Below are 20,964 nucleotides of genomic sequence, written 5' to 3'. Positions count from 1 at the left end.
CAAACACACTTATTTGCGTGTTAGGGGCTTTCATGTATAAAGCGATGTGCCACAGAAGCTTAATATTTAATGTCTTGAATGTTTTTAAGTGTTTTTGACATAAAATTTCCACCAGATGTAGCCATCAAGCCAAATATTGAATTCATACAAAGAAATCTGAACATTTAAGTATACAAGTTGAGTCATAATAAACACAATAATATCAAATACATTATTTAATATGTGATACAATTCTGCTTTTAGTTTGTAAAATCTATTTATATTTAACAACATACGTTTTGCATTATTTCGAGAAAAAGAAATAATCACTCTCCCTGTCTTGACAGTAGCTGTGTTTCCATTACAGATTTGCGCAAAACTTTAGCGTTATTTTCTAAATATTGACAAAAGACTCTTTACCGACTATATGCGACTGAAACTTAGTTTTCCGCACGTGATAAGTCATTCCACATCACTTCGACTGATGTTGGTAGGTTTACTAATATCACATCCACGGCACTAGGCGTTATTTTTAACCGGAAGAATCATATTATCCAAACATTAATGCCAAGGAAAGCCCCCTATACTTAGCAGCCGCAATGTATAAGGTGTTTTTTGGAGGTAATAGAACATTTTACTTTTCAGTTTTGTGAAATATACCTTTTCCTAATGACCTGAAAGACCACCTCATGCGAGCGTAAAAAGTTTTTGCAGATATATGGGAGTTTTTGCGAAATTGGCGTGTTTCCATTAGCCTTTTTTTCAATGCGCAATGTCAATTTGCGCAATTTGAAGGGTGTTGAAGATGTTGTGCTGCTGTGGTATGCCATTTTAGTTTTACACCCCATTTTATTTGGTCTCTGCATTAAGTATTCTCACACTTTTGATCATGTTCTGGCTGTTTGGTTATAATGCCTGTCAGTATCACCCAGAGCTAAAGCCGCCATCGTTTCAAATTGTAAACACTGCGACGCATCAACGCATTCCCGGCAAATAAACGTAATTACGTAATCGTCGCCCTAAAGTGAAATTTAACCTACTATTTTAACTAGTATTGTAGTTAACATAACTTATAAACAAGTTGAAATTATTTAACTTAAGTTTTTGTTTTAATTCAACTTAATTATATTGATATGATTTTTTACAGTGGCATAGCATATATATTGTGATATGCACATTACACAATACTTTTTTTCTTGCTGCCCTCTTTCTAGGTTGTCTAGTACAGTATTTCCTACCACTGTGCTGTGGCACACTAGTGTGCCGTGACCACTTGTTTGGTGTGCCGTGGAAAACAACATTGCAACCTGGTAGCTAGCCTCGAGCGCTTTTTCAAACACTGTGGCAGAGTTGGTCACAGCTGCGTGTGTCACTGTCATCAATTCCAGCCAGGATATCATTTGTGTTCATCAAAACAAGATCAAGATTTACATTAAATGTTAATACTATATTTAATACAGTATAATATTCCAGTTTAACAAGTCATTTAAGCATTGCAATACAGGTTTATGCAGATCTGATCTTTTAATGCTTATTGTGAAAGTGGTGTGCCGTATGATTTTTTTACTTATCATGGTAGAAAAAAGCTTGGGAAACACTGGTCTAGTACTTTAGAGATGTGCTGTAGGATTATCAATAAAGGTTGTAGGTTTAAACCATGCGGGATGATGCATCAATATTATGCCCTTGAAGAAGACACGCAATCTCAATTTACTCTGGGGGATTTACCCTGTAATTACTGTAATGTCACTTTTGTCTGCTAAATGACAGCTTGCTTTAAATTGATCCAATGCCTGCGGTTCTTTCTGTTTACGCTGGAATCGATAGCGACACTCCTCTGAGGTTTTATATGATTACAAATGCAAACAAAATAAGCGCAGAATATAATCTGATGGCAGCGTGAAATGCGGGAAAAGCGGGAAACGAAGATCAAAGTGTCCGGAGATGCCACCTCGTTGTCTTTTAGGCCACCTGGATGTGTTGTGCTGTACCTGGAAGAGCAGAAACCAAATCCTTACTCATTTTCTACTGGATGGTTTTGCTAAATTCTAGGTGGACGATTATTGGTCAACGGTATAAAGCCTTCATCTCAAGTCAATTATGTTTTGTTATTTAGATATGGCTCCGCTTATTTCTTCAGAAGGAATTACTTGTACTTGTACTGTATGTTTTACCCTATTTAGATTTAATAGCACAGCTCTCCCAAACAGACCATATGTTTAAGGTCATTTATGATTGTTTTTATTATCATTCATGTTGGTAGTACAACTGGCGCAGGAAGAGTTATGTGTCAGATTGAATTAGTGAGATCTTTGAACAACGGTCTGTCTGAATGCCACAGTATTTTTGAGCACCGCTGCTGTTTCTGGTTTCTCTTTGCAGACATACTTTCCTCTGTGAGGCTTAACATGGATTTACATGAATTGAGTGTGAAATAGAGTAAAAGTGAAACGGTAGAGTGATAAATCCACACGATCATTTCAGAGCGACTCTCACATCCTTCAAGATCAGCAGCTATCAGCGTCATGTTGTTCATTCTCATCTCTCTCTCTCTCTCTCTATCTATCTGTCTGTCTCGCTGTCTATCTCTGTCTTTCTCTCTTTTTGTCATATGCTCTCTTATCAATGCTTTCTGGGTCTCTTTGAAAGCTGTGTAAGGAGTATGTGGATACATTTTGTATATCTATCTAATGATGTCATTTAAAATCGACACCTCTCTGACTATTTAGGAATATCCAAGGGGAACCTTTGAGCAAAGCTTTTATGCATATGCAACAGCTCATTAAAAAATCATCATGCTTATTTAAAAAAACAAACATATTTTTGATTTGTTTTCAAAAAAATTAGATTTAATTATTTCATCTATGACGAAACATGAAGTTGTTTAACATATAGTGGACTCTGTTTAACTCTTTCCCCGCCATTGACGAGATATCTCGTCAATTAAGAGAAAACGCTTCCCCGCCAATGACGAGATTTTCCGTCTTTCCGCAATACCGCTATTATCCACCAGGTGGCGCCCTTCCACAACTTTTTAAAACCGGAAGTATTGCCCTATGGCAAGCGGCTGCATGTCCGTGTCTGTTTTAAAGATCGCTCTGAATGGGATCTCTATGAAAAGTCCGTCACAAATATGGAATTATTTTTGCTTTTTGCTCAAAATATGGTGTTTTTGCAAAAACCTACCCATATTCAAAAGCTGATTACAAAAGAACCACTAAAGGTAGGATGAAACGTTTTTTTTTTGTTTGAAAGCAGAGGGTCTGTTCTTTCATTTGGTATATTGTATGTTTATTTATTTAAAGAAGAACATTTTCTGGAAGGCATTAAACTTTGGTGAAAATCATGAAAAACGCTGGCGCTGGCTGGGAACTTTTTTTAAAAACGCTGGCGGTGAAAGAGTTAATGCTGGATGCACACTAAGCACGGTTATTCGCAAGTAGTTGGACGCTTGAATATTTTGAGTTTACTCGCTTCATTGGTACGTGAAATTCTAATCATTCAAGACATTCACGTGGAAATTCGCGTCATGGGAGGGGCTTCTGCGTCTCCGCTCGCTTTCTGTAATCACGTAGCTACTAGAGCAAGCTCCTGATTGGTTAACGTGGTGCGTTTTTCCACCAACGTTCAGATTTTTCAACTCTCGCTTTTCCTGTGGCAACGCTCAATTCACGTCATTTGCGCAAAGGGGATCCGCATCTACCGCACCGCACTAAACGCCTCTATCGTGACACGAGACCTCCAAACGCGCGTAAACACGTCTTAACGTTGACTTAACATTGAAATCACTCGCGCTTGGTGCCTCTACCGCGGCTGGTATGAACATTCCTCATGCTAAACATAGGCAAAGTAAATAAAAAAAACGGAGTATTTCTGTGCCGAATGCCATATTTCGGAACGTTTTTTTCGAACATGAGAGATTGATATTTTATGGGAAATTTCAGTGCAGGAAGTACAGTGGAAGTCCTTATATGGGCAATTTAACTGGAATAGCGCATACACACACCACCAAAGGTGTTTCTGACATGAAATCAACGTCACTTAAGAGGTGTTTTGTTGTTTTTGAGGGATATTTAAGCTTGTTTAGGTTTCCAATGAACCCAAAATTATGAAAAAAATGGATATAGTTTGTTTATCCGGGGTAGCAGCGAAGTTTTGCGTGTGTGTTTGTTTAAAGCTGGAAATGGGGCAGTCTTAACTGGGTCATGAGTCGCAGGCGATAAGTAAAACTGCATCAAATGTCTGTGTTTTCTGTGTCAATCGGCACGTAAGTGCATATAATGTAATCGACAGTGAATCATAAGTTACCCAGAGATTGATTTGTGTGTGTTGCTTGCTTGCGACTCGTTCTTCCTGAGGTGCCCCTCCAGCAGCTTTTGCTTATTCGGAAAAAACTGGTACAGCTGATCTGCTGATCTTTTATAAATCTGATAAGACTAAAGAGTCTTTGGATATAATACTAGGATACTATCGGCCATCAACATTTACATGAGATGAGCAGAAACAGTGTTGTTTTATGGGAGCTCTAACTGTATATCATTGAAACGCAATCTGATTTGAATTAGAAAGCTCACAAACTGTGTTTTGTAATGAAAAGTTTTTGTATCTGTCTTTCTGTTGTAGGAACTCATCGTGGATGGGCGGCTGTACAGTTAAGGTTACTTCACGAGCTGGTTTATGCATCTCGACGTATGGGAAACCCAGGGCTGTCTGTCAGACATCTGTCCTTCTTACTACAGACCATGCTGGACTTTCTGTCTGACCAGGGTAAGACACAGACACAATTCACTGGTAATTCGTACTGGCAAAGCAACACTTTTGAAACCGCCGTAGTTCTGTTCGTATCATCATTTCTTTTAGTTAGTTAGTAAGTGAAGCATGTATGCATTGTGTACATGCTTGCTTGTTGTAGGTGTACGTTACCTGGATTTTTTAAAAGCTTCAGTGTCTTTGATGTTTTTTTTATTGTTGTTCAACCACGGTCCGCTTCACAGCGTCCAGTCCCCACAGAGTTGTGCTGTAATCCTTCCTGCCTCACACAAACACACACAAACACACCTGAGTGAGTCTGAAGCTCAGGGGTATTGCGCTCCGCCAGGCTTATCATTTTCTACCAGACAGAACAAATCCAAGGTTCCCTTGGCTGGGCTCTGGGATTGGTCAAACCCTTTTTAAAACATTGTGTCAGAGTAACAGTGGCATCTGATAAGACCCGTTTCTATTTTCCTTCTGGGAGCCAAACGAATCATTCTTATTTTCTCTGAAGAGCTATGTGATCCCTTTATTGGATAAACCTGCTTATCTGGAGTTTGAATGAGACTGAAAGTATAGGAGGTTAGATCTGGGTCCAAGATATCTGGGATATTGTTTATTCTTCAGTGTGTAATGCTATAATGATGTGTTTGTGTGAAAGCTGCAGTAATTTCAACTTAAAGAGCTCATATTTCATTGCTAAAAACAAGGTTATTTTGTATATTTGGTATAACACAAAGTGTTCGAGTGGTTTATGGTAAAAAACACATTATTTTACACATACCATATATTTTTGTAGCTCCAGATTTCACTCTCTTCCTGAAACGCATGGATTTGAAAAGCTCCGTGTCCCTCATTGGCCAGCTAATCTGTACATTGTGATTGGCCTGAATACCTCTGACGTCAGCCGGAAATGTGACGCTCCTTACCATGTTTGAAAGATTCGCTCACAATGCAAGGCTAACAGGAGTTAACTTACGCCGCATTCACACGGTCCGTCAGCGTTAACGCTTAACTGAAGGCTTGTCTGAAGCGTGGCTAACAGCCAATCACTGTGGCCGCAAAACAAGCTCCGGTCTTCCATAAACGTAATTGGCTGGCTCTGCCTAGGTTATTTGCATAAGGCGATATGATTGGCTGACGCACGCGTTGCCGCTTGAAAAGTTGAGAAATGTTCAACTTCTGCCGCGAGCAACGGCACTGACGCGGCGCCGACGGATCCACAATTCAGTTCGCCAACGCTTGACGTCACCCATTAAAAGTGAATGGGAAGCGTCAACGCTTACGCCCCGTGTGAATGCGGTGTTACAGGCTGTGAGTCCAAGCGGGAGGAGTTATGATAATGTCGGTCTTTACTACATCACCAATCCCAGGAAGTAAACTGTTGCCTACAATCCATGTGTTTGTTGTAGTCCAAGAAAAGAGATTTACCTTGGAGACGATAACTCGCGTCATCGTTTACTTTGGGATTTGTTCTTTTTGCATATCATTAACACGATACACACTTACATACCAAAGGAAATGTAAACATGTGAATCGGACAATAGGTGCTCTTTAATATTTAAAAGTTTTGTTAAGTGATGAGTTGCTGTACAGTAACTTATAAACACAAAAGTTTCAATTTAAAATAGTGAGTTATAGAAATATATACATTTAAAATATTGAGTTGAAAGGACAAGTAAGTTTGACTGTAAAGCCCGAAGAATAGTAAGGTTTCATTTTTTTTATTTACGTGTACGCAAACGTACTCGCACAGTTGAACGTTGCAAAGTATGGTTTATTTGGCTCGTACATGTACACAGACGTCTGACGCAAAATGCAATGCATCTCCTGGGCTACATACAAAATGTTCCTATAGGCGCATATGCGGCCTACGCATACAATAAATACGCAGGGTTTCAAAAATCTGTCGGTACGCGCGCATTGTTCTGATGACGAAAATTGCGTAACGCGCACTGTACGCAGACCTTTGCGTCGATGTAAAAATGTGAGTACACACTTCGGCCGTAAGGCAGCAAAAAAAATTTGAATTCAGTTTATTGGATCATTTGTGTTTTATTTTCATAGCGAAATATTTGTACACGTAACAGCATCATCAGCGATAATAAAATGTACTGCAAACACACAACTCGCATATGCATCATAAAACCAATGTCTATGTGCATCTATGTGTCAGGAACTGCCGAATGAGGCATCTATGTACTTATATGTCTGTGGTCCGATCTCGTGCTGTGGAGTAGAGGCGGGGTCTAATTTGCATATTCATATCTATGCTCCTTGCTTGTGCGAGTCCATCAATTGGTGGTAGTCCATCAATACTAAATAAGGGAAGCTATTTTAAGGCATGAAGAAATTATTATTAGTGGAAGGAAAAACATTTACACATGCTATTTTGATGCTCACATATGAGTTTTAAGTAATTATTTATAAAAAAATCACTACATTTTTCAACAAAGTTTAACAGTACAGGATGTGTCATTTGCCATTTATTGGTGTAAAGGTGCAATCTGTAACTTTCTCATTAAAAGTGAACTAAAATTAAGCGATTACATAAATATCACTGTTTAAATTTCACATTACCTCACTTCACAACAATACATTTATAATAATGATTTTTAAATGGAGCTGTCATATATGATTTCACAGGTAATGTCAGATTGACTTCATTTTACTTTTCACATGGTAAAGATATGTAAAGTAACCTTTTATTTTAATTGTTTTGTAAAATGGTGATAGAGAGGCAAAAGTTACAAATTGCTTTAACATTGAAGTTTTACTTTTCTAATTTTTTTTTTTTTTTACAATCGAGCGATTTGTGAACACTACACAAATCGCTTAAAGTGATACATCAGAGAGAGTTCAAAAGGAGTATTCACATCTCTATCGCTGTTGGCCTTATAGAAATGGCCATTTGTTCGTTTACATGTCTGCCAGGTTCCCGCTGTTCATATGATTGATCTTTGATTGAAGAGAGAAATCAAATCTGTGCCATCTGTGAGGTGAAACGCTCTGTGCTTCCTCTTGTTTATCACTGAAAGCAAATCCGCTGAAATCTGCTTTTTTTCTGAGAATTACAATGAGATCCTGTTCATTATATACGATCACATAATGATTACCTGTTAGCAGGGCTTGTTAGAAACAATCTCGACATAAAGACGCTTTGCCAAATGGTGGTGTCTGGTTTAAACACATCCGCTGGACATTGATCGATGCTAAATGTCATTCTCAAATTCTAGATGAGATCGCAGAGCAGGATGAATGCGTTGCTTCAGAGTTTCTTTAAAAATAGCACATGATGTACCGTCTCTTTGGGCACTGTTGTATTTGAGCCAGGATTTTGAAGACACTGTCCTCTCACGGGTCACAGGAGGAGGACTGTGTTAAAAACTAATGAATCCAGAACGAGAGATAGAGGTGTCGAAACATATTTACAGATGTGACGATGAAGAAAAATACACGTTTAGAGATGGCCACATTGACACTCTTATGCACGTTCCTGGTGCTATTGTAAATTATTTACTGGTGCAGTGTTGGGTAAGTTACTCAAAAAAATTTAAATAATTACTAGTTACTAATTATATCTTTAATCATGTTATTAGATTACTCTCTCCAAAAGGTATTTAACTCTTTCCCCGCCATTGACGAGTTATTTGGTCAATAAAGAAAAAACATTTGCATGAAAAACGTGTTCCTGATGAGTTTTTATGGTTATCTGTAATACCGCGATTATCCACTAGATCGCACTCTTACCCAATTTATAAAAAACTGAATAAAAAAATTATTTATTAATTTAACACTTCGTGTATGCTTTGATTATCATTCTGAATCTGATCTCTAACAAAATTCCTTAACAAAAATGCAATTATTTGAGCTTTTTGCTAAAATATTTTTGTAGAAAAATACTCATATTTAACTCTTTCACCGCCATTGACGAGATATCTCGTCAATTAAGAAAAAACGCTCGTCAATTAAGAAAAAACTCATCAGGAACACGTTTTTCAAAAATCCTAATGATGAGATTTTCCGTCTTTCCGCAATACCGCTATTATCCACCAGGTGGCGCACTTCCACAACTTTTTAAACCCGGAAGTATTGCCCTGTGGCAAGCGGCTGCCGTGTCTGTTTTCAAGATCGCTCTGAATGGGATCTTTATGAAAAGTCCGTCACAAAAATGGAATTATCTCTGCTTTTTGCTCAAAATGTGGTGTTTTTGCAGAAACCTACCCATATTCAAAAGAACCACTGAAGGTAGGATGAAACGTTTTTTTTTTTTGTTTGAAAGCAGAGGGTCTGTTCTTTCATTTGGTATATTGTATGTTTATATATTTAAAGAAGAACATTTTCTGGAAGGCATTAAACTTTCCTGGTTTGTTTGTTCGTTTGAAAGCAGTTTGATATATTTGTATGCTTATATATTTTTAAAAGAACATTTTCCTGGAAGGCATTTTATAAAAATTTTGTGAAAATTCAACTTTAAAAAATAAAAGTCTGTCTGGGAAAGAGTTAATTACTTATTACGTATTACTTTCTAAATCCTATTTAGTAAATGATACAAAGATAGTCTTGAAACAGCTCGAATAAATCATATAAAAGTACATTAACTATTCTGGTCACACTTTTTAATGTCTAATTCTTACCATTAACTAACTATTAACTACATTTGCCTCAGTATACTCCTATTTACTGCTTAATACTTAGTGAAGTTAAGTTGATAGTATTGGTAGATATTGGGTAAGAATGTAGCCGGCTAAGGCATTAATATGTGCTTCTTAAGTATTCTTAAATAGCCAATATTTCAGTAATATTAATGCTAATAAACAACCAGTTAATATTGAAAATTGGAAGCTACACTAGCATGTTACCATTATTCTTATTAACTATTTAAAGTGAGAAGGATACATAAAAAACATGCACTTTAGCATTAGACTATACATTTTGATGTTAAATTTGTATTCGATATAATTTTTCTACAGTCCATACACATCTCAATTACACCAGCAGTAACTGTAATTAAATTACTGGAAAATAAGAGTAATCCCTTACTTTACTTTTTCAAGGACAAAGTAATTAAATTACAGTAACTAATTACTTAGTAACTAGTTACACCCAACACTGATTGGTACACATCATAGACTGTATAAAACATGAATGTAGTGACCCATAGGTTTTTGACGAACCTAGCTCAACAGTAGTGGTAGCTGCGGCATTCCACCTGTCACTCAAGTGGCCACGCCCTTAATTATGCAAAACTTTAAATCTTAATATAATTCAAACCGATGAGTTACACAAAAATTCACCCCCTCACAGTTGTTATGAAGGGCTAAATTAGCTATACAGACCAAAAAAATCGTACCAAGCTGTAAAAATAATTTCTTTCTACTGTAATGTTTGGCTGCCTTTTGGAGCCTGTCTCTAGTGGCCAGTCGATGAATTGCAGTTTAAGTCCCTTCTGTATTGGATTCACGAGAGAGACCGGAAGGTTGACTACGTTAGATTTACAGTAAGACTACTGTATAGATAGAGAGTGGTCTTTCTGCAGTTAGGAAGTAAATGTACATAAATTCAATAATTATATATGAGTTTGATAAGTAAATACGAGTATAGCAATTCAAATTGAGCTCATTTCAAATGACAAGAGTTCACAATGAAACGTTTTTCCAATTTGTTTCAAGTTTCCCACAGAATCTTTGTATAAAGATTAGGATCCATTGACATTACTGCATTTGGCAGACGCTTTTATCTACTTGTTTATGCATACAGTATATAAATATAATATGTTCTCTAAGAATTGGAACCTACAACCTTTGTGCTGATGACACAAAGCTCAACCCACTAAGCTTCATGAACAACAAAAATCCACCCAAGATAAAACGTTGATTTTGAACAGTAAAGAGAGCGAATAATTTGTGAGAGTATAGCGGGCCAGGACCGGGCGGGAAGCGAGGTTGTCTGCTAATTAGCGTTTTGTCGAGATTCATTTGCCAAAGCTCACATGTCAGCAGGGGTTGTGCTGTCTACACAGAGCAGTGTGAAATAAGCTATTTGAGGTATGTGTTTGACTGCTATTTTTGAAAAGATTTGTGAAGACCTATCAAGAATGCCAAATAAAGAGCTTCATTTAGAGAACGCACTTGTGAAATTCTCGCCGAGTGAGAGGTGTAAATTGCAACACAGAGTTTTATTTTCAGCTCGGCTCAGATGTCTGCGCTGTTAATGTAGTTTCGTATAGAAGTTAGTAGCACGTTTTGTGAATGGATGTGCCCGGATGACCCGATGAGACTTTACCTGCAGGAAACTCGCTGTGTTTGAATTCTATAGAGAATATTTTAATTTACACCTTAAGATGGGTGAACGTCACCAAAACATCTGCGGGTGCCTATTTCATGTTAAAAATGATTTGCAAAAGAAAATGAAGCCTATTTTTGGGACCATCAACACCTTTCTTGCTTTGCAACCTCATGTCATCTATCGGAAATATTATGACCAGCTCTGGGAAGACAAAAATGGTGATAAGCTATTTTAAAAGGAACGATGAACCTGGTCAATGTTTTCAGTCATATTTTAGTTTGTTTTTTGTGGGTCACACAGTGCAAGTAAGTGTTTCCTCAAAATTCCTTTTAAAAAAATATGTTGGTGGGTCCTAGAATACATTACTGTATACCTATTTGAGTGGGTTGCAAAATGAAAAGTTTGGGCACCCCTTTTTAGACAATACACAATCTCTATTGCAAATATTTATATGGCATTGATTTAACAAGGCGCTGAAAGCATTCTTTAGAAATGTTGGGCCATATTGATAGGATAGCATCTTGCAGTTGATTAAGATTTGTGGGATGCACATCCAGGGCACGAAGCTCCCGTTCCACCACATCCTAAAGATGCTCTATTGGGTTGAGATCTGGTGACTGTGGGGGCCATTTTAGTACAGTGAACTCATCGTCATGTTCAAGAAACCAATTTGAAATGATTCAGGCTTTGTGACATGGTGCATTATCCTGCTGGAAGTAGCCATCAGAGGATGGGTACATGGTGGTCATAAAGGGATGGACATGGTCAGAAACAATGCTCAGGTAGGCAGTGGCATTTAAACGATGCCTAATTGGCACTAAGGGGCCTAAAGTGTGCCAAGAAAACATCCCCCACACCATTACACCACCACCACCAGCCTGCACAGTGGTAACAAGGCATGATGGATCCATGTTCTCATTCTGTTTACGCCAAATTCTGACTCTACTATCTGAATGTTTTAACAGAAATCGAGACTCATCAGACCAGGCAACATTTTTCCAGTCATCAACTGTCCAATTTTGGTGAGCTTGTGCAAATTGTAACCTCTTTTTCCTATTTGTAGTGAAGATGAGTGGTACCCGGTTGGGCTTCTGCTGTTGTATCCCATCCGCCTCAAGGTTGTGCGTGTTGTGGCTTCGTAAATGCTTTGCTGCATACCTCGGTTGTAACGAGTGGTTATTTTCAGTCAAAGTTGCTCTTCTATCAGCTTGAATCAGTCGGCCCATTCTTCTCTGACCTCTAGCATCAACAAGGCATTTTCGCTCATAGGACTGCCGCATACTGGATGTTTTTCCCTTTTCACACCATTCTTCGTAAACCCTAGAAATGGTTGTGCGTGAAAATCCCAGTAACTGAGCAGTAACTAAACTGTGAACTGTGAACTGAACCTGTCTGGCACCTTTCCCATTCTGACATTCAGTTTGGAGTTCAGGAGATTGTCTTGACCAAGACCACACCCCTAAATGCATTGAAGCAACTGCCATGTGATTGGTTAATTGGATAATTGCATTAATGAGAAATTGAACATGTGTTCCTAATAATCCTTTAGGTGAGTGTATATTTTGTAAATATATTTTTGTCTTCCGTCATCTAAAATTTCTTTCTTGTGGACTGATCTCACTCCATTCTAAATTTATAAATCTATAAAGTTAGTCTACATGAATTGGAGGCTGTGCAACGTCTATAATTGTATCACAAATAGCCGGCATGCAGTTATGTTTAACAGTCTAGACATGATCTGAAGCATCTTAATGTCTTTACTAAAAAAAGAATACATAGACATCATCATTTGTCTCTTACTGGCCTTTCCCGTTGCATTCTAAAAAGTTGACAGTTTCCATAGAAACAACAACTTCCTCCCCCATCCAAAACAGTGGGATGACATTTTGTAAACCTGGACCGTAGTAACTGCAAGTTTGTTCCTCCACACTACAATTTTAACGTCTGGCACACTTTATGTCTTCTGCTTTCTGCTTCTTAAGTTGAGAATCGTGGCACATTTGTAAACGCAGCATGTCTTGTAAGCTTTAGGACCCTGTCAGATGGGTAATTTCATTGTAGTTGACATCAGCACCCCCTTCCTGTGTGGGTGATGAATAATTCATTGTTTAAATGACAATCATCAGCACTTATATACCAGGCGCCTGGTCTCTCAATTTTTCATTTTTTGCGACGGCTGCAGGGTTGTCTTCCTTTAGTCATATTTTTTTGTCAAGTTGGTGACATTTTGCATTATGCTACACACACTGAATCTGTCTGTCCCATCAAAATGCTTTTAAAACGATTTTAAAGGAAGAAAGTGATTTTGGGAAAGTGAAATGTGGCAGCTTTTAGTGTAAAGATGTGTCTTGCTGTGGTTAACTTCTGCGTAGAATCAGAATCACCTTTATTGCCAAGTATCGTGACTTGCACATGCACAAGGAATTGATGAATACAATACAATATTTGTTTTTTTTACGAATATCAACAAAGAAATGGACATTCACTGTTCATGAACACAGAATTGGATATGAAATTGTCTAATATTTATTCTGTAACTGGTAATGTTTGTATCGCTGTACCTGCAGTTGAATAACTTTACCTGACATTTCCAAAACCTCTTATTTTCCAACCCTCTCTTTCCACTTTTCACAATCCAAAGAATTCCCGCTGGAAAATATCAAGACCCTCACTATAAGTTTTTCTCTTTGAATATCCTAGTTGTTGTATTGAATAGGGCTGCAAGATATTTTGAATAACTCAAATGTGCATAGTGCAATATGCAATATGCATTACACAATGGTTGAATGATTTCAAAACTTTATTTAAATTATTTATAGTCAGTCAGTGTTTTAGATCAGTGCAGATAGCAGAGAGATTGATGCTTTATTTTTCCCGGAAAGAATGCAAAGTGCGTGTTGTTATACAGTTTTCACGTATAAATACTTTTATTGTAATTTAACCTAAAGCATTATTGTACTGCATATTACAGTTTTAGCCAGTGGTTGCACACCCAGGGGTCATGTCTTTTCCAAACATTGAAATTATATATTTTTTGTTGTCCAAGTCATGGAATATCAAGGATTTTTGTTTGTTGCTTTAAATTTTAGTTTCCATTTTATCAAAATGTAATCCGCTTTTTAACTTGTGATATAAGGAATACCATTTTCCGGGTCCAAGCCTCTGCTGACTACAATTTACTATTCAATTTACAATTCATGCATTTAAGCTACATTTGTATAAACCCATGGTGTACACTACATTATCCAGGCTCACGGCATCCTGACATCATGGACGTAGTCATGGAAATTCAGCTTTTTAGTATGTGAAAGTCAGGAAATTTGACTTGGAGTAGGAACCCTGACACCTCAGTTTCTTAAATAAATATTGGTTTTGTATTTTGAGAAGTTGCATATTTAAATGGATCATTGAATCATAATTTAATTTCATAATTGCATAATACAATTCAACACTTTTTTTGTACCCTTCCTACCATGTTCTTCTTAATTATTTTTCCTTACAACAGAGAAGAGTAAAACAGCCACACATATTTCTCCTGTTAATAAGTTAGGGTGAAGTCATATATATTTATTTTAACTTGAGTGTTGTGTTTGGAGATTATCCGTTGGGACCGATAATCGAATGGCTCCCTGTTCGCATTTATCTTTTAAGTATCATCTTTTTTTGAAAAGCAAAAAAGTGGAGAAAATAAACACTTTTATTCAGTCGATCTGAGGATATTGTGGTTGCATGAAAGGCTGAATGAGATTTGATTAATCAATACCACTGCGAGTCGGTTTACAAACACTTAATTTTTTCATCAACTTTGTTTCCTTTTTATTGATTAGGAAAGTGAAGACAACAAGAAAATAAAGAGAGACTAAGGCATTATTGTCTGGATTCAAACCCGTGCCTCCCACATGAGCACCATGGCTCAGTGTGTCTGGAGCATTTTAGTGAAACCATTTAATCGTGGCTTTAATGATGTTCAGATTAGTAACTTTCACAAAATAATGAGTTCTTTATGTAATCATGATTTCTGTGTTATGTTTGTTTATATATTTATGAAGTCAGTGAGATATAAAACAAGGATCAAATTAAAGGGCCAAATGGAGGTTTTGATGTTTGGTTACAATCTTTTAGTGAATAAATTAGTTTAAAGGAATAGTCTACTCATTTTCAATATTAAAATATGTTATTACTTTAACTAAGAAGAGTTGATACATCCCTCTATCATCTTAGTGCGTGCACGTAAGCGCTGGGGCGCGCTGCGACACTTCGATAGCATTTAGCTTAGCCCCATTCATTCAATGGTACCACTCAGAGATAAAGTTAGAAGTGACCAAACACATCAACGTTTTTCCTATTTAAGACGAGTAGTTATACGAGCAAGTTTGGTGGTACAAAATAAAACGTAGCGCTTTTCTAAGCAGATTTAAAAGAGGAACTATATTGTATGACGTAATAGCACTTTTGGGAGTACTTCGACTCGGCGCAGTAACACCCTCCCTCTCCCATTATGAGAGGGAGAAGGGGAGCGGATTTTTCAGGCGAGTTGAAGTACTCCCAAAAGTGCTATTACGTCATACAATATAGTTCCTCTATTAAATCCGCTTAGAAAAGCGCTACGTTTTATTTTGTATCGCCAAACTTGCTCGTATAACTACTCGTCTTAAATAGGAAAAACGTTGATGTGTTTGGTCACTTCTAACTTTATCTCTGAGTGGTACCATTGAATAAATGGGGCTAAGCTAAATGCTATCGAAATGTCGCAGCGCGCTCCAGCGCTTACGTGCACGCACACAGATGATAGAGGGATGATTCAACAGTTCTTAGTTAATTAAGGTAATAACATAGTTTAATATTGAAAATGAGTAGACTATACCTTTAAGTGTTATGCAAGTAGATGGACCCTGCAGTGTGGTTTACTTTGACTTCTCCTGTTGTTTTGTGAGATTAGTGTTATAAAACTAAATTGTTGGTACAAACGCCGTCTACCAGAGTACTTGCAATAAAAAAGAAAATCCGAGAACATCTTTTAATTTTATTTCTGTAATCTAAGTTTGGGTGCATTTACATGTATTTTTAAATCAAAACAAAGCCTGTTTGTTGGTTTGTCCCTGCAGGCAATTAAACGAAAACATAGAACAATATTAGCAATGAATTTAACTTCTGTCCCATCAAGAGATTTTAGTAGTTATGCAAGTACACATAAGTGCAAAGTTATATAAGATTATAGCTTAGTGAAATGAAATGAAATCTGGCCAACTCTATAGACTGCATGAAAAATATTTAAGATTTAAGATAAGACTAAAATATTAGATAAAAGTATAAGATAAAGCTTAAAGGGACACTCCACTTTTTGTTATTTAAGTTTGAGCTTTAAAGGGGACAGAGAATAAAAAAACTATTTTTACCTTGTCTTTGTTGAATAATGGTAGTCTACCCGCATTCATGAACATTCAAAAAGTGCTAGACATGCTAAACATCTCAGTCTCATAGAAATTCCTCTTTTAGAAATGTCAGCCAGAAAACGGCCCAATCTGAAAAACTGATGCTTATGACATCACAGGCATCTCACTGCCCCTCCACTTTAAAATAATTGGCTACATTTTTTGAGTGGCAACAATCAGTCAGCCAATCAGTAATGAGATTTCAAGTTAAGCCAGTAGGGGGAGCCAAATAGGTGCAAAACCACTTGTTTAAAATCCCCCACCCTAATAGAGCTATCTGAGAGAGGTTTTTGGAAGCTTCTAAGGCATTACAGACCCAAACAAAAAATTTTTTGTCTACATGTCACATCACAGAACAAGGATAAATACCCCGTTCAATCATTCTATGTCACCTTTAGGTGTGAAGCAGTACAGTCCATTCTATTCTGTTAATGTGAGAATCAATTTTATGATTTTACGATACCTTTTTTTTTTCTCTGCTGTTGTAAGTTATTCACACCTCCCTGTACATGAGAGGGAACCGTGCTGCATCACAAACTCCTTCATTGCTCATTTTTTATTATGGCAGAACATTTATAATGGCCGTTATTATAAATCTACCCAGCTGGTGTTCATAAGAACAACAATAGAAAAACAATAAGCCTACTGTGTGAATTGGAAAAATAATGAGATGATATTTTGCTCCCATATCAACATTATTGTTGACGGATACGATAATAACATCAGATCTACAATATATTGTGCATCTATTGATCTCGTCTCAAATGACTATTGTGCCTGTTCGATGCGGGATGGAGTTCTATCCGAGGATTGGATCTGATTTAGACGGCACAAGGATCATTGGTTTTATCGGGAGCGGTGTGTAAATTGATGGCCGAGTGAGGCCGTAAACATTTTTATAGACAGAGCAGTAAGTCAGTATGTTTCTCACCTGTAGAAACTGAGCTTAAAATAGACCGGATCATTAGCCACGCTTGTCTCCGCTCGTGATGTACGGACGCTCAAATTATTTGCCTTGTTAAATTTATATCGTGCTGTGGGCTAGAGGCCTGTGAAGGAGGATTGTGGATAATTTCACCCCTGGGGCTCACAGTTGACTTGATGCATTGGTGATCTGCTAATTTATGTGGTATGGGCTTGGATCACCAAAAAGCACTTATGTTTCAGGAAGAAATGTTTTAATGTTTTTAATGAAAACTGATGATAACTGGATGTAGTAACGTTTTGTGAATATTTATATAAATGTGCAAAAGCCACTAAACGCCATCTTTGTCAAAAATTAGATAATAATATTAACTGAATTCTCTCAGGCACGTATTATGCGTTCATACCATACCTTAGCTTCATTCCACTTAATCCCCACCTCAGGACATTCAGAAAAATGGTTTGTTGGCAGAATATTTTAAACGCAGCGTCGATTTTTCAGCAAAGTTGAAAGTGAAACAACTGTTGATCACATTTAAACTTGCGTCCCTTGTGAGTACTTGGACCTGAATACAACCCGAATGTGGCAGCCACATGCATCACAGCGCCCCCTAATGTGTGGTTTCAGTTTACATTTTGAATTCTGAAGTATTGGAGTAACACATAAAAAATGCTGAATGGAAAAGCCAATATGTGCAAACATTTAAAAAATGAGTCGGTCAATTGATAAAATTTCGTATCTGATAAGAAAACGCGCATGAACCACAATGGAAACACTTTAATAGAATTAATCTCTAGATGCGCACCAAAAAAGTCATGTGACTTTGCGCCTCGGATGACATAATTGTAATTTGCTGTAAATACGGTGGCTTTCCGCTTTTCTTAATGATATTTAGTGCCGGTTTATCAGGAACTGACGATTTTGCTCTCTTTAGCTCGCTGGATGGAAATGCCTGCTTTATTCACAAATGTTAATAGCAAAATTCCAATTATCCCAACCCAATCTCACGGAAATTTGTGTTTTAGTAAAAAAAATTTATTACTTTATTCACATTTCTATAAAGTTTTTGACATTCTGTATTGTGTCTTTTTATATGTTTTCTCATTGTTTTTTCCTCTCATTGTTTTTTTACTACGTCACTTGGGGTTGGGGTTCGAATCACTCTCTGCGACAACCTTACCCAAACCCCAACTCCAGGCGAGAATAATATTAAAAGCGGACAAACATAAAATTACATCCTTTTATGCAAACCCCGAATCTAACCCTAACCTCAAGCGACAATGATTTTAAAATAGGAAAAACAATGAGAAAAAAAATATAAAATGACACGATACAGAATTTTTTTTTATAAAAATGTGCGCTGTTTCCACAAAAAAGACATTCGTTCTCCAGTGGCATGAAAATCAGCGGACAATTGTGTCAATACCACAAATAAATTAATAAAAAATGTTGACTATAACACGACTTGGGTAGCAGCATCCACATAAGTTTAATATGCAATCTTGGATGGAAACATTGAAAATGTCTTTTTTATAGTAGTAAAGGTATTGCCAAAAAGCTTGCATGCACTTAGAGGGTTTTGCAGTGAAAGACAGTCAAATTTGTTAAAATGACTGACGAAGTGACATCTGTGAAAATATTGTTGAACCTAAACATGAGTCTGATAAAAAAATTCTCATTTACAAAAAATATGTTATGATACAGTATGCATTCTTCATAGAAAGTGTTATCTAACTTGATTTTATTACTTTGTGACGTGCGTTGTCACTTAAAATCGTGTTTTTTTTCAACAGAGAAGAAAGAAGTGACCCAGAGTTTGGAGAACTACACATCAAAATGTCCCGGTGGAATGGAAGTGATCACCCTTCCCGATGGACTCAAACTGCCACCTGTTCCCTTCACCAAACTGCCCATCGTCAGGTGAGGAGATCCCTAAAAATGTCAGATTTTACACTTGTTAGTATACTTGCAATTTATTCAATTCTAGAAAGAAAGAAATTTGAGTCCTGTAATAGTTTGAACGTATGCGCATATGACCTTATGTGAACTGTTTCAGCTTTTGTTTGTTTAATCCCACCAAATGACTTACACTTGTTAATATGAAGCAGGAATCCATGGACTTCACAGTCTTCTGTGTGTGTAAATATGTTTTGCAGATGCATTTTATTCCCATTAGGAAGTAAAGCTTAACATATTCACTTGATTGAAGTCTTCATTTCTCTGAGCTCTCCTCTCTGAAGGCTTCTTTTCATTTTTGTTGTCAGAAAAATAAATTGAATCAATTCTTTAAGTTATTCTTGAAGGGATTCTTAATCGTAAAGCTTCAGACAAACCGTGTTTCTCTTGATATTTGTCTCTCTCATGTTGTTATCATGCAGTATCTCTTTGTTCGTCTTTTGCCAGACTTTCGGCAGAGGTGTAATTTAAAAAAGGCCTGTAATGGAAACAGTTGTCTCACAAGAGAGATAGTTGTCTTATATAAGAGAGTAAATGTCAGTATTAAAGCATTACGATTGCCATACTGAGTTTCTTTTGTATTGTAAGAGGTTTTAGCTCCAACGCTGTTTGTTTTTCCAGAATACAGTAAAGTTAACAGTGGTGTTGCACCAACTAGTTTGTCTGATTGTCTTTTTGTGATGGGCAGCAGCAGAACTGAAGAGTTTAAAGCTGGTCCCCTATTTGATTTGCGTTCAATTAGATTTGTACGTTTAGAAATCAAGTCTTACACGATATGCATCCGTGATCAGTGTTTCCCACGGGATTTTGTAAAATGATTGTGCTAGATGACATCACCCCCTAATTAGCATACAGTATACATGATGTCATCACTTCGTACTTGCATTTACTCTCTGAAGTGTTACATGCAGTATTGCGTTTTAATAAGGGCTGTCAGTCGATTAAAATATAATCGTGATTAATCTTAATCTAGACTTGTGATTAATCGCAACTTAATCGCACATTTTTATCTGTTCCATATTTACATTAATTTAACACTTTTCAAGCATGGACAGCAAAAATAGCACAAATAATTTAAATAAATCAAATCCAGTTAAAGACAAAAACAAGTTCAAAAACAAAATCACTGTCTTAAAATAACTAATAGATTTGTCACACACAAATGTGTTACATTTTTTTCTTTTTCTTATTGTTTGATTGACATTGACACAGTTTAAAGATATACTGTAATGCGAGGATCTAATAATAATGTTACACATCAGATATCTTCCCCAACAGTTAATCAAACATTTACTTAAGACATAACAAATTATAACTGGATGAATTCTTGTCAAAACCAATATTTTTCAAACTAATTCTGTCTATGCATGCATCGGGGACGCGCACCTGTGTGCATGCAGATGTGATCATTTAGAGGAAGATAATTTTCCAGTCTTATTGCTGTTGATAACTCTTTAAACATCGGTCAGGGGCTGAACTTTATCTCTCTTAATAACTCTTTTAATATCAAGCAAGTCCTGCACATTATTTCCTAATTTCTGCATGTTTTACAACCGAAACCAAAGTCTCAGACGCACAATTTTTATGGATACGCATCATTTGTATTAGTTAAGCATTTAAGGCGGTACACCT

The 20,964-nt window shown here is 36.8% G+C and overlaps 1 protein-coding gene across 2 annotated transcripts in view; it reads left to right on the top strand.

Moving 5' to 3' along the window:
* The window catches only part of trappc9 (trafficking protein particle complex subunit 9), a 278,660-nt gene that overhangs the window by 21,097 nt on the left and 236,599 nt on the right, over positions 1-20,964 (top strand). For both annotated transcript variants that reach the window (XM_073812647.1, XM_073812646.1), the window contains 2 exons: positions 4,603-4,746; positions 19,170-19,296. In XM_073812647.1, coding sequence (XP_073668748.1) covers positions 4,603-4,746; positions 19,170-19,296 — 271 coding nt within the window. The remainder of the gene's footprint in view (positions 1-4,602; positions 4,747-19,169; positions 19,297-20,964) is intronic.

The sequence above is a fragment of the Paramisgurnus dabryanus genome, chromosome 19, assembly GCF_030506205.2.
Source record: "Paramisgurnus dabryanus chromosome 19, PD_genome_1.1, whole genome shotgun sequence".
Taxonomy (NCBI): Eukaryota; Metazoa; Chordata; class Actinopteri; order Cypriniformes; family Cobitidae; genus Paramisgurnus; species Paramisgurnus dabryanus.
This window is presented reverse-complemented; position numbering and strand designations above follow the sequence as displayed.